The 13105-nt window shown below is 40.1% G+C and overlaps 1 protein-coding gene across 1 annotated transcript in view; it reads right to left on the reverse strand.

The window, feature by feature from the left end:
• Nucleotides 1-10814, reverse strand: part of si:dkey-22o22.2 (neural-cadherin) — a 220855-nt gene extending 210041 nt beyond the window's left edge. Inside the window, exons 1-2 of the mRNA XM_041793004.1 lie at nucleotides 9476-10814; nucleotides 2422-2706 (exon numbers count right to left, since the gene is read on the reverse strand). Coding sequence (XP_041648938.1) covers nucleotides 2422-2706; nucleotides 9476-10118 — 928 coding nt within the window. The 5' untranslated portion in view covers nucleotides 10119-10814. The remainder of the gene's footprint in view (nucleotides 1-2421; nucleotides 2707-9475) is intronic.
• Between the last annotated feature and the right edge of the window lie 2291 nt (nucleotides 10815-13105).

Raw genomic sequence — 13105 nt, forward strand, 5'->3', positions numbered from 1 at the left:
TATTCACCAAAGAGGATCACCAACACTGAGCAGACAGAGGAGATCTGATATTTAAGAAGTTTTCCAACGCATCTCAGTCAAAGTAAAATCAAAAGTTTCCCTAATAAAAGTCAAAAGATTGAAGTTAAGACTGACTATGAGGCCCCACCAGAAACCTGAAAACATGGCGACGTTTTAAAAGAACCTACATCAGATTTCCTCCACTTATCCAAGGCCGGGTCAGCAGAAGGCCAGAGGTGGAAAAAGTACCAGACTATTGTTCTCAAGTAAAAGTAAAAGTACTAGTCCATAAATCTGTCCAAGTAAAAGTAAAAGTATTCAGTTTAAAGTGGACTTGAGTACTGAGAAGCTACGGAGGAGTTGTGCCGTAAATTCTGATCTTTATTAGCAAGAATAACAAGAGAATAGACCTCCAACCAGGCTGTTCAAGTAAAGTCACTCCTCTATAATAAAGTAAAATAAAGTAAAATAATGAAATTAAAAATGACACTTTTAGACGTTACATCATGGTTGATAAACTCAAGGCCCGGGGGCCACATGTGGCCCACTGTGCAGTTTTACCCGGCCTACAAGATCATTTCATATTTTAATTAGAAGCGGCTCACCTGAATGAGGTCTGCAGATTTCCTCCAGTATAAAATGTACATTTAACCTTGAAGATGTTAAAAAAAATCTTGTCAAGTCATAAAAATCTGAAAAAGTAGAGAGTAGAAATAGTCAGGAATGAGGGAAAGAAATTAATTTGTGTTTTCATTTCATACTTTCATTTTGCATCCCAAGATTATGACCTAAACTTAGGATTTTTATTTTTTATTTCATATTTTGACCTTTAAAATCATAATTTTGATCTTTTCTCTTATACTGTGACCTTTTAAACTCCTAACTTTGACTTTTAATCCCATATTCTCACTTTTTAAACTCCTTATCTAGAATCTTATCTCACATTTTGACCTTTTAGAGTCACAATTTTGTATTTCATCTTCTATTTTGACCTTTAAACTCTTGATTTTGTATTTGATCTTATATATTGACCTTTAAACTCATGATTATAATGATTATAGCTCATATATTTGCCTTTTAAAACATTATGTTGACTTTAAATTTTGTATTTTGACCTTTAGAATTTATAAAGTTGGCTTTTATCTCAGATTTTAAGCCTTTAACTCATTTATTTATTTATTTATTAAGCATTTATCTGACATGACATATTTTGACTTTTTTTTTTTTTTAGAAATCTTAAAATCCTTTATCATCACTGTTTAAATTTCCCCTAGAATTCATTACCTGTGAAAACACAGATGACAGTTTTTGTTTAAATCTTGACCCTGTTAGGCCCTCAGGTTAGACCTAAATTCAGATTTCAGCCCCTGCTGTGATTGGGTTTGACACCCCTGCTCCACACAGAGTTAAACACACTTTAAAGTGTTAAATATTTGACAGGAAATCTTGAAAATCTGTGGTTTCCACTGGCAAGAACAAAGCAGAGAGCCTACCTCACAGCAAGGAAATGCATCCAGATCAAAAACTCGCACTGAGCATCCTTTAGGAACACCTGAAGTCAGGGGTGTCCAAACTATGGCCTGGGGGCCAAATGTGGACGCACTCTGAAGACCTCCACAGGGAAGCAACCAGGAGGCATCCTGATCAAAGCCAACTCATCTGGCTCCTTTTGAGGTGAAGGTGACTCTACTCCTACTTCCCTCCGGATGTCCGAGCTCCTCACCCAGTCTCTAAGAGCCCAGACACCCTGGGTGTTTATACAAAGACCAACTGGTGTATTAAGAGCTTTGCCTTCTGGTCCAGCTCCCTTTTGACCACACCAGACTGGACCGTTGTGAAAGAACCTCACTCATAAATTTCAGCCATCAATGGTCATGTTTAGCAGATTAACACAAACTCAGCACAGAGTGCTTTGTGTGTACATCCCACACTTAAACACACACACAAACACGCTTTAGGATGCAGTGAGGAGCGCTGCAGCGTTGAGAGGAATGAATGAAAGAGCGGGAAGTAGCCGGTGACGGTTAAGGTCGATTGAAACTCTGCTGGAATCGAGCCAACGCTCACACACCTCAAACTCTGAAAGAAACTTGGACCTAAAGTTAAATCTGCAGCGCTGCCTTTGACGTCAGGAAACTTAGAAAATTCTTTGATAGAAGGGTCGTACACCGTCGAGCTGTTAGCGTTACTCCAGCATCTGATCCCAACACTGATGAACTGCTGCAGATCCTGCACACTTTAATACAATAAACCAGAGACAAAGCTGGACTAAAGCCTGTAAAAGCATCCTTTCACACTGACATCTCTGCTTTAGAGACTGAATCTCCTCTATTTAAACCATCTCTGATGTTATAAATCCATCAGAGTACCAGCAGACTCTCATCACAGCTCTGCACACACAAAAACAGAGCGTCCTCTTACCTCGGAGGTTCTGGATCTTCACCGTCACATCAGCAGGCTCTCTCAGATTACTCGCCAGGTACAGACGTCCCGAGTCTCGCTCGATCTGGACCGGAGAGTCCACCTCCGAGAGGACCTCAAAGCGGCGCTGCTCAAACCTCTGATCCGGCACCGTGAACACCAGGTCCCCGACTCTGACGTGGTCCGGGACGGTCACGGTGTAGGTGAGCTCTTCGGAAAGGGCCCGGGGCCTCCGCCGAGCTCTACCGGAGCTTTGGACGTCCACGTGCAAGAACACCGGCTCACCTGCAAAGGTGGGTTCGTCATGAGACAAAGGAGGATCTCACCGGGGCCTCGGGCACCCAGGGGCCTCAAGGTGGTGATAACATGAGCACAAACTATTTCAGTCATTAAGAGGAGGATTAAAAATGATAGTGAAATATAACTAGAGATGTTAGACTCTTTTAAAAAGCCCCATGTTGTCCTCAGATATAGAGAAAATTCTATACTGCAGGTATGTTGAATCAAGTCCCCCTGCTCTTCTTTAAATGAGTGTTTAAAAATTTAAACGCATTGCTATCACTATTAATCACCATGAGATAACTTCCAGTCTACTGCTTTGGTTCTCAACTGTTGGGTCAGGTTACCTTTAAAGGGATACTTCAACATTTTGGCAAATTCGCCCATTGCCATAATTCTTATACTCTTAGTAATAGGTAGTAGTGTACCTGCACATTCACCACACTATGAAATAGTAACGTATAAATATGTAACATTACGACACACGAAGCAAATACTCGGAACTATTTCTTGAGTGAACCACTGGGCGGAGTAACACAGTGCAGCAGCCATGTTGTGTATTTGATGAGGGAAAGCAAAAATTCCATCTGCTAAAATAGCGTTCATGGTGCAGCTGGTTTAACGGTCCCCCCAGATCTAGAAACAGCTTGCACCGACAACTAAAGGAAACGAACAGATTACTAAGACTATAGGAAGTATGGCAATGGACGAATTTGCCAAAATGTTGAAGTATCCCTTTAACAAAGTCACAGGTTAGCTTTAGCAAAGTCACAGGTTAGCTTCAACAAAGTCACAGGTTAGCTTTAACAAAGTCACAGGTTACCTTTAACAAAGTCACAGGTTAGCTTTAACAAAGTCACAGGTTACCTTTAACAAAGTCACAGGTAAGCTTTAACAAAGTCACAGGTAAGCTTTAACAAAGTCACAGGTAAGCTTTAACTAAGTCACAGGTTAGCTTTAACAAAGTCACAGTTAGCTTTAACAAAGTCACAGGTTACCTTTAACAAAGTCACAGGTTGGCTTTAACTAAGTCACAGGTTAGCTTTAACAAAGTCACAGTTAGCTTTAACAAAGTCACAGGTTACCTTTAACAAAGTCACAGGTTAGCTTGAACAAAGTCACAGGTTAGCTTTAACAAAGTCACAGGTTAGCTTTAACAAAGTCACAGGTTAGCTTGAACAAAGTCACAGGATAGCTTTAACAAAGTCACAGGTTAGCTTTAACAAAGTCACAGGTTACCTTTAACAAAGTCACAGGTTAGCTTGAACAAAGTCACAGGTTAGCTTTAACAAAGTCACAGGTTAGCTTTAACAAAGTCACAGGTTAGCTTGAACAAAGTCACAGGATAGCTTTAACAAAGTCACAGGTTAGCTTTAACAAAGTCACAGGTAAGCTTTAACAAAGTCACAGGTTAGCTTTAACAAAGTCACAGGTTAGCTTTAACAAAGTCACAGATTACCTTTAACAAAGTCACAGGTTAGCGTTAACAAAGTCACAGGTTAGCTTTAACAAAGTCACAGGTTAGCTTTAACAAAGTCACAGGTTAGCTTTAACAAAGTCACAGGTTAGCTTTAACAAAGTCACAGGTTAGCTTTAACAAAGTCACAGGTTAGCTTTAACAAAGTCACAGGTTAGCTTTAACAAAGTCACAGGTTAGCTTTAACAAAGTCACAGGTTAGCGTTAACAAAGTCACAGATTACCTTTAACAAAGTCACAGGTTAGCTTTAACAAAGTCACAGGTTAGCTTTAACAAAGTCACAGATTAGCTTTAACAAAGTCACAGGTTAGCTTTAACAAAGTCACAGGTTAGCTTTAACAAAGTCACAGGTTAGCTTTAACAAAGTCACAGATTACCTTTAACAAAGTCACAGGTTAGCTTTAACAAAGTCACAGATTACCTTTAACAAAGTCACAGGTTAGCTTTAACAAAGTCACAGGTTAGCTTGAACAAAGTCACAGGTTAGCTTTAACAAAGTCACAGGTTAGCGTTAACAAAGTCACAGTTAGCTTTAACAAAGTCACAGGTTAGCTTTAACAAAGTCACAGTTAGCTTTAACAAAGTCACAGTTAGCTTTAACAAAGTCACAGGTTAGCTTAAACAAAGTCACAGGTTAGCTTTAACAAAGTCACAGGTTAGCTTTAACAAAGTCACAGTTAGCTTTAACAAAGTCACAGGTTAGCTTTAACAAAGTCACAGTTAGCTTTAACAAAGTCACAGGTTAGCTTTAACAAAGTCACAGTAATCTTTAACAAAGTCACAGGTTAGCTTCAACAAAGTCACAGGTTAGCTTTAACAAAGTCACAGTTATCTTTAACAAAGTCACAGGTTAGCTTTAACAAAGTCACAGTAATCTTTAACAAAGTCACAGGTTATCTTTAACAAAGTCACAGTTAGCTTTAACAAAGTCACAGGTTAGCTTTAACAAAGTCACAGGTTAGCTTTAACAAAGTCACAGGTTAGCTTTAACAAAGTCACAGGTTAGCTTTAACAAAGTCACAGGTTAGCTTTAACAAAGTCACAGGTTAGCTTTAACAAAGTCACAGGTTAGCTTTAACAAAGTCACAGGTTAGCTTTAACAAAGTCACAGGTTAGCTTTAACAAAGTCACAGGTTAGCTTTAACAAAGTCACAGGTTAGCTTTAACAAAGACACAGTTAGCCTTAACAAAGTAACAGTTATCTTTAACAAAGTCACAGGTTAGCTTTAACAAAGTCACAGTTAGCGTTAACAAAGTCACAGTTATCTTTAACAAAGTCACAGTTATCTTTAACAAAGTCACAGTTATCTTTAACAAAGTCACAGGTTAGCTTTAACAAAGTCACAGGTTAGCTTTAACAAAGTCACAGGTTAGCTTTCACAAAGTCACAGGTTAGCTTTAACAAAGTCACAGGTTAGCTTTAACAAAGTCACAGTTATCTTTAACAAAGTCACAGGTTAGCTTTAACAAAGTCACAGGTTAGCTTTAACAAAGTCACAGTTATCTTTAACAAAGTCACAGGTTAGCTTTAACAAAGTCACAGGTTAGCTTTAACAAAGTCACAGGTTAGCTTTAACAAAGTCACAGGTTAGCTTTAACAAAGTCACAGGTTAGCTTTAACAAAGTCACAGGTAAGCTTTAACAAAGTCACAGGTAAGCTTTAACAAAGTCACAGGTTAGCTTTAACAAAGTCACAGGTTATCTTTAACAAAGTCACAGGTTAGCTTTAACAAAGTCACAGGTAAGCTTTAACAAAGTCACAGGTTAGCTTTAACAAAGTCACAGGTTAGCTTTAACAAAGTCACAGGTTAGCTTTAACAAAGTCACAGGTTAGCTTTAACAAAGTCACAGGTTAGCTTTAACAAAGTCACAGGTTAGCTTTAACAAAGTCACAGGTTAGCTTTAACAAAGTCACAGGTTAGCGTTAACAAAGTCACAGGTTAGCTTTAACAAAGTCACAGTTATCTTTAACAAAGTCACAGGTTAGCTTTAACAAAGTCACAGGTTAGCTTTAACAAAGTCACAGTAATCTTTAACAAAGTCACAGGTTATCTTTAACAAAGTCACAGTTAGCTTTAACAAAGTCACAGGTTAGCTTTAACAAAGTCACAGGTTAGCTTTAACAAAGTCACAGGTTAGCTTTAACAAAGTCACAGGTTAGCTTTAACAAAGTCACAGGTTAGCTTTAACAAAGTCACAGGTTAGCTTTAACAAAGTCACAGGTTAGCTTTAACAAAGTCACAGGTTAGCTTTAACAAAGTCACAGTAATCTTTAACAAAGTCACAGGTTAGCTTCAACAAAGTCACAGGTTAGCTTTAACAAAGTCACAGTAATCTTTTACAAAGTCACAGTAATCTTTAACAAAGTCACAGTTATCTTTAACAAAGTCACAGTTAGCTTTAACAAAGTCACAGTTAGCGTTAACAAAGTCACAGTTATCTTTAACAAAGTCACAGGTTAGCTTTAACAAAGTCACAGTTAGCGTTAACAAAGTCACAGTTAGCGTTAACAAAGTCACAGTTATCTTTAACAAAGTCACAGTTATCTTTAACAAAGTCACAGTTATCTTTAACAAAGTCACAGGTTAGCTTTAACAAAGTCACAGGTTAGCTTTAACAAAGTCACAGGTTAGCTTTAACAAAGTCACAGGTTAGCTTTCACAAAGTCACAGGTTAGCTCTAACAAAGTCACAGTTAGCTTTTACAAAGTCACAGGTTAGCTTTAACAAAGTCACAGGTTAGCTTTAACAAAGTCACAGGTTAGCTTTAACAAAGTCACAGGTTAGCTTTAACAAAGTCACAGGTTAGCTTTAACAAAGTCACAGGTTAGCTTTAACAAAGTCACAGGTTAGCTTTAACAAAGTCACAGGTTAGCTTTAACAAAGTCACAGGTTAGCTTTAACAAAGTCACAGTTATCTTTAACAAAGTCACAGGTTAGCTTTAACAAAGTCACAGGTTAGCTTTAACAAAGTCACAGGTTAGCTTTAACAAAGTCACAGGTTAGCTTTAACAAAGTCACAGGTTAGCTTTAACAAAGTCACAGGTTAGCTTTAACAAAGTCACAGGTTAGCTTTAACAAAGTCACAGTTATCTTTAACAAAGTCACAGGTTAGCTTTAACAAAGTCACAGGTTAGCGTTAACAAAGTCACAGGTTAGCTTTAACAAAGTCACAGGTTAGCTTTAACAAAGTCACAGGTTAGCTTTAACAAAGTCACAGGTTAGCTTTAACAAAGTCACAGGTTAGCTTTAACAAAGTCACAGATTACCTTTAACAAAGTCACAGGTTAGCTTTAACAAAGTCACAGTTATCTTTAACAAAGTCACAGGTTAGCTTTAACAAAGTCACAGGTTAGCTTTAACAAAGTCACAGTTATCTTTAACAAAGTCACAGGTTAGCTTTAACAAAGTCACAGGTTAGCTTTAACAAAGTCACAGGTTAGCTTTAACAAAGTCACAGGTTAGCTTTAACAAAGTCACAGGTAAGCTTTAACAAAGTCACAGGTAAGCTTTAACAAAGTCACAGGTTAGCTTTAACAAAGTCACAGGTTATCTTTAACAAAGTCACAGGTTAGCTTTAACAAAGTCACAGGTAAGCTTTAACAAAGTCACAGGTTAGCTTTAACAAAGTCACAGGTTAGCTTTAACAAAGTCACAGGTTAGCGTTAACAAAGTCACAGGTTAGCTTTAACAAAGTCACAGGTTAGCGTTAACAAAGTCACAGGTTAGCTTTAACAAAGTCACAGGTTAGCTTTAACAAAGTCACAGGTTAGCTTTAACAAAGTCACAGTAATCTTTAACAAAGTCACAGGTTAGCTTTAACAAAGTCACAGTTATCTTTAACAAAGTCACAGGTTAGCTTTAACAAAGTCACAGGTTAGCTTTAACAAAGTCACAGTTATCTTTAACAAAGTCACAGGTTAGCTTTAACAAAGTCACAGGTTAGCTTTAACAAAGTCACAGGTTAGCTTTAACAAAGTCACAGGTTAGCTTTAACAAAGTCACAGTTATCTTTAACAAAGTCACAGGTTAGCTTTAACAAAGTCACAGGTAAGCTTTAACAAAGTCACAGGTTAGCTTTAACAAAGTCACAGGTTAGCTTTAACAAAGTCACAGGTTAGCTTTAACAAAGTCACAGGTTAGCTTTAACAAAGTCACAGGTTAGCTTTAACAAAGTCACAGGTTAGCTTTAACAAAGTCACAGATTACCTTTAACAAAGTCACAGGTTAGCTTTAACAAAGTCACAGTTATCTTTAACAAAGTCACAGGTTAGCTTTAACAAAGTCACAGGTTAGCTTTAACAAAGTCACAGGTTAGCTTTAACAAAGTCACAGGTTAGCTTTAACAAAGTCACAGGTTAGCTTTAACAAAGTCACAGGTTAGCTTTAACAAAGTCACAGGTTAGCTTTAACAAAGTCACAGTTATCTTTAACAAAGTCACAGGTTAGCTTTAACAAAGTCACAGGTTAGCTTTAACAAAGTCACAGTTATCTTTAACAAAGTCACAGGTTAGCTTTAACAAAGTCACAGGTTAGCTTTAACAAAGTCACAGGTTAGCTTTAACAAAGTCACAGGTTAGCTTTAACAAAGTCACAGGTAAGCTTTAACAAAGTCACAGGTAAGCTTTAACAAAGTCACAGGTTAGCTTTAACAAAGTCACAGGTTATCTTTAACAAAGTCACAGGTAAGCTTTAACAAAGTCACAGGTTAGCTTTAACAAAGTCACAGGTTAGCTTTAACAAAGTCACAGGTTAGCTTTAACAAAGTCACAGGTTATCTTTAACAAAGTCACAGGTTAGCTTTAACAAAGTCACAGGTTAGCTTTAACAAAGTCACAGGTTAGCTTTAACAAAGTCACAGGTTAGCTTTAACAAAGTCACAGGTTAGCTTTAACAAAGTCACAGGTTAGCTTTAACAAAGTCACAGGTTAGCTTTAACAAAGTCACAGTTATCTTTAACAAAGTCACAGGTTAGCTTTAACAAAGTCACAGGTTAGCTTTAACAAAGTCACAGTTATCTTTAACAAAGTCACAGGTTAGCTTTAACAAAGTCACAGGTTAGCTTTAACAAAGTCACAGGTTAGCTTTAACAAAGTCACAGGTTAGCTTTAACAAAGTCACAGGTTAGCTTTAACAAAGTCACAGGTTAGCTTTAACAAAGTCACAGATTACCTTTAACAAAGTCACAGGTTAGCTTTAACAAAGTCACAGTTATCTTTAACAAAGTCACAGGTTAGCTTTAACAAAGTCACAGGTTAGCTTTAACAGATAAGGAGTACATCATTTAACCACGCTCACCTGTCAGCGTCACGTCCCCTCCATCACTGACGTACAGCCTCAGTGTCACGTGTTTGACCCCGAGCAGTGACCCGACCAGCCTCACCTGACCGCTCTGAGGGGTCACGTGCAGCAGGTGAGACTCTGGTGACGCGTAAAAAGTGACTCGTCCGTTCCTCTCCGCGTCTCCATCCTTTGCGTCAAAGTGGGCTACCTCGGTACCGAGCGGCGTCAGCTCGTCCACGTCCACGCTCTGGTTCCCGCCGGTGAATCTCGGGATGTTGTCGTTAATATCTGACACTTCCACCTGCACGGCTGCCGATCTCTGCCTGCTCTGGCAGCGCGGCGGCAGCTCCACCGTCAGCTCATACATGGCGATAAACTCCCGGTCCAGAGCTTTGGAGGACACCAGACCCAGATGATGGTTCCGGTGTCCTCGGTAGTGAACGAGCTTGAAATCAGACGCGTAATCCCCCTTCAGGCTGGCTCCAGGGCAGCCGCTGGGTCCGAGCGGCAGCAGGACTCCATCCACGGGCGTCCCGGCAGGGGAGTTCTCAGCGATGTGACCGAAGAGGCGCGCTGGATGCCCGGGCACCGCGGAGAGACTCACCGTGGAGGCATGGAGCAGCAGAGGGAGCAGGAGGAGGATCCCTCTGGTGGTCATATTTCCATTAAAGCCGAGAAGACCGCAAAGAGTCCACCAGAGAAGTCCCTCGAAGTGATCCAATTCGAGGAAATTACAGCGCTAAAACAAAAATTTCTCTACGGAGGAGAGCGAAGTCCTCAGAGGCAGAGATTTAAGATCTCTAATTAAACCCCAAATCCGTTTAATGAGGGAGAAGAAAGACCCTTTAAGTCCATCCAGGGCGCAAAAGGACACTGGATTTCTCCTCTGCAGTCTGAAACAATTCAACCAAAAACACTTTTACGCACAGAGAAACAAAAGAAGGCGAACTGGTGCAGCTGCAGCTTTAGTCATGTTTCAATTAACGCGGAGGAGAAGTCCTTCAAAGTGATCCAAATCAAGGATATTACAGCACTAAACATAGAGGAAAAAAGTCTAATGTCTCTTTAAATACAGAATCCGTTTAATGATTTTAATGAGTGAAAAGAAAGAGCTTAAAGTCCATCCAGTGCGCAAAAGAGAAATTAAACCAGCAGGATGTTCTTCTTCAGTCAAAACCACTTTTACGCACAGATAAAGAACCCCCGGGTCTTCTTCCCTCGGTAGAAATGTGTCACCATGAGCAGCAGTGACAGTTTAACATCATATTCAGAGAGAATTCTCCTCACATCACTTCACGTCTCCCCGCTCAGATGATGCTGATGATGAGGATGGTGAGGATGAAGTGAACTTGCTCTCTCTCCATCGGAGGATTGAGCAGCAGAGAGACAGGCTCTCAGACACCCCGCACAGCTCCATGTGGCTCAGTAAGCCCCGCCCAGCCGGGAGGAGAGTTGGCCAACCAGAGAGGAGGAAATGGTCTGACTGGCAGGATGCAGGACCCGCCCACTCTGGCATGCTGAGTCAGATGACGGAGAGAGAGAGAGATGCAACACACCATTAGTCATCCCATCCTCTTTTCTCTTTTGATTATTTCAGCTGATTCACAGAGAAAACAGGCAGAGGTGATCTGATTGGTCCTTAAAGGTGACCAAACCTGCAGCCTCAGAGACTTGCTCAACCTTATTACCAATATATGATAACATATTTATAATATATATTTATAACATGCAAATACACTATATTGCCAAAAGTATTCGCTCACCTGCCTTGACTCACACATGAACTTAAGTGACATCCCATTCTTAATCCATCGGGTTTAATACGACGTGGGTCCACCCTTTGCAGCTATAACAGCTTCAACTCTTCTGGGAAGGCTTTCCACAAGGTTTAGGAGTTTGTTAATGGGAATTTTTGACCATTCTTCCAGAAGTGCATTTGTGAGGTCACACACTGATGTTGGACCAGAGGGCCTGGCTCTCAGTCTCCGCTCTAATTCATCCCAAAAGTGTTCTACCGGGTTGAGGTCAGGACTCTGTGCAGGCCAGTCAAGTTCATCCACACCAAACTCTCTCCTCCATGTCTTTATGGACCTTGCTTTGTGCACTGGTGCACAGTCATGTTGGAACAGGAAGGGGCCATCCCCAAACTGTTCCCACAAAGTTGGGAGCACGGAATTGTCCAAAATCTCTTGGTATGCTGAAGCATTCAGAGTTCCTTTGACTGGAACTAAGGGGCCAAGCCCAGCTCCTGAAAAACAAGCCCACACCATAATCCCCCCTCCACCAAACTTTACACTTGGCACAATGCAGTCAGACAAGTACCGTTCTCCTGGCAACCGCCAAACCCAGACTGGTCCATCAGATTGCCAGATGGAGAAGCACGATTGGTCACTCCAGAAAAGGCGTCTCCACTGCTCTAGAGTCCAGTGGTGGTATGCTTTACATGACTGCATCCAACGCTTTGCATTGACCTTGGTGATGTATGGCTTGGATGCAGCTGCTCGGCCATGGAAACCCATTCCATGAAGCTCTCTACCACTGATCTTTAGCTAATCTGAAGGCCACATGAAGTTTGGAGGTCTATAGTGATTGACTCTGCAGAAAGTTGGCCACCTCAGCGTCCACTGACCCCGCTCCGTCATTTTACGTGACCTACCACTTGGTGGCTGAGTTGCTGTCGTTCCCAATGGCTTCCACTTTGTTATAATACCACTGACAGTTGACTGTGGAATATTTAGGAGCCAGGAAATTTCACCACTGAACTTGTTGCACAGGTGGCATCCTATCACAGTACCACGCTGGAATTCACTGAGCTCCTGAGAGCGAGCCATTCTTTCACTAATGTTTGTAGAAACAGTCTGCATGCCTAGGTGCTTGATTTTATACACCTGTGGACATGGAAGTGATTGGAACACCTGATTTACATTATTGAGTTGGAAGGGTGAGTCAATACTTTCGGCAATATAGTGTAAATTACTCTAGCTATCCCAAATAATTGGAGAAAATAGAAATGTTTTCCAGACAAAAGCTCAGGTCCCAGGAGGATATTTAATATAAATGCACACTGCCTATCCAAAAAAAGTCACCACCTGGATTTAATTTCGCAAACAGGTAAAAGCCTCCCATTGGATGATGACTGCACGGATGATGACACAAGTTCTTTAACTGATGTAGTTATAGGCTTCTCATTTCTTAAAAAACCATGCATCAAAGAAAATATCTAAGCAGATTTCTGAAACGATTAAAGCTGGGTGAAGAACTGATTAAAAAGTGGGAGGATGATGAGGAACCGTCACGTTCCAGGAAGAAATGTGGTCATTCTTAAACCCGATGGATGAAGAATGGGAATATCACCTAAGTTCATATGTGAGTCAAGGCAGGTGAGCGAATACTTTTGGCAATGTAGTGTCTGTTAAATCATCAGCCTCATCACTGAACAAGAATTTCTATGTAAAATTTCATTTTAAAAACAGAAACAAAATCCCATAAAAATACCCCAATAATGTCTCCAAACAGTCCTGAAATCTTTCAAAATCCATCATAAAACCTAAACATTCCAATAAAAAAATCCCAGGAATATTTCATGCAAATTCCAGAACACTTTCAAGCAAATTCCCCCAAATATACAAAAACATTCACCATAAA

The sequence above is a fragment of the Cheilinus undulatus genome, linkage group 8 (assembly GCF_018320785.1).
Source record: "Cheilinus undulatus linkage group 8, ASM1832078v1, whole genome shotgun sequence".
Classification (NCBI taxonomy): Eukaryota; Metazoa; Chordata; class Actinopteri; order Labriformes; family Labridae; genus Cheilinus; species Cheilinus undulatus.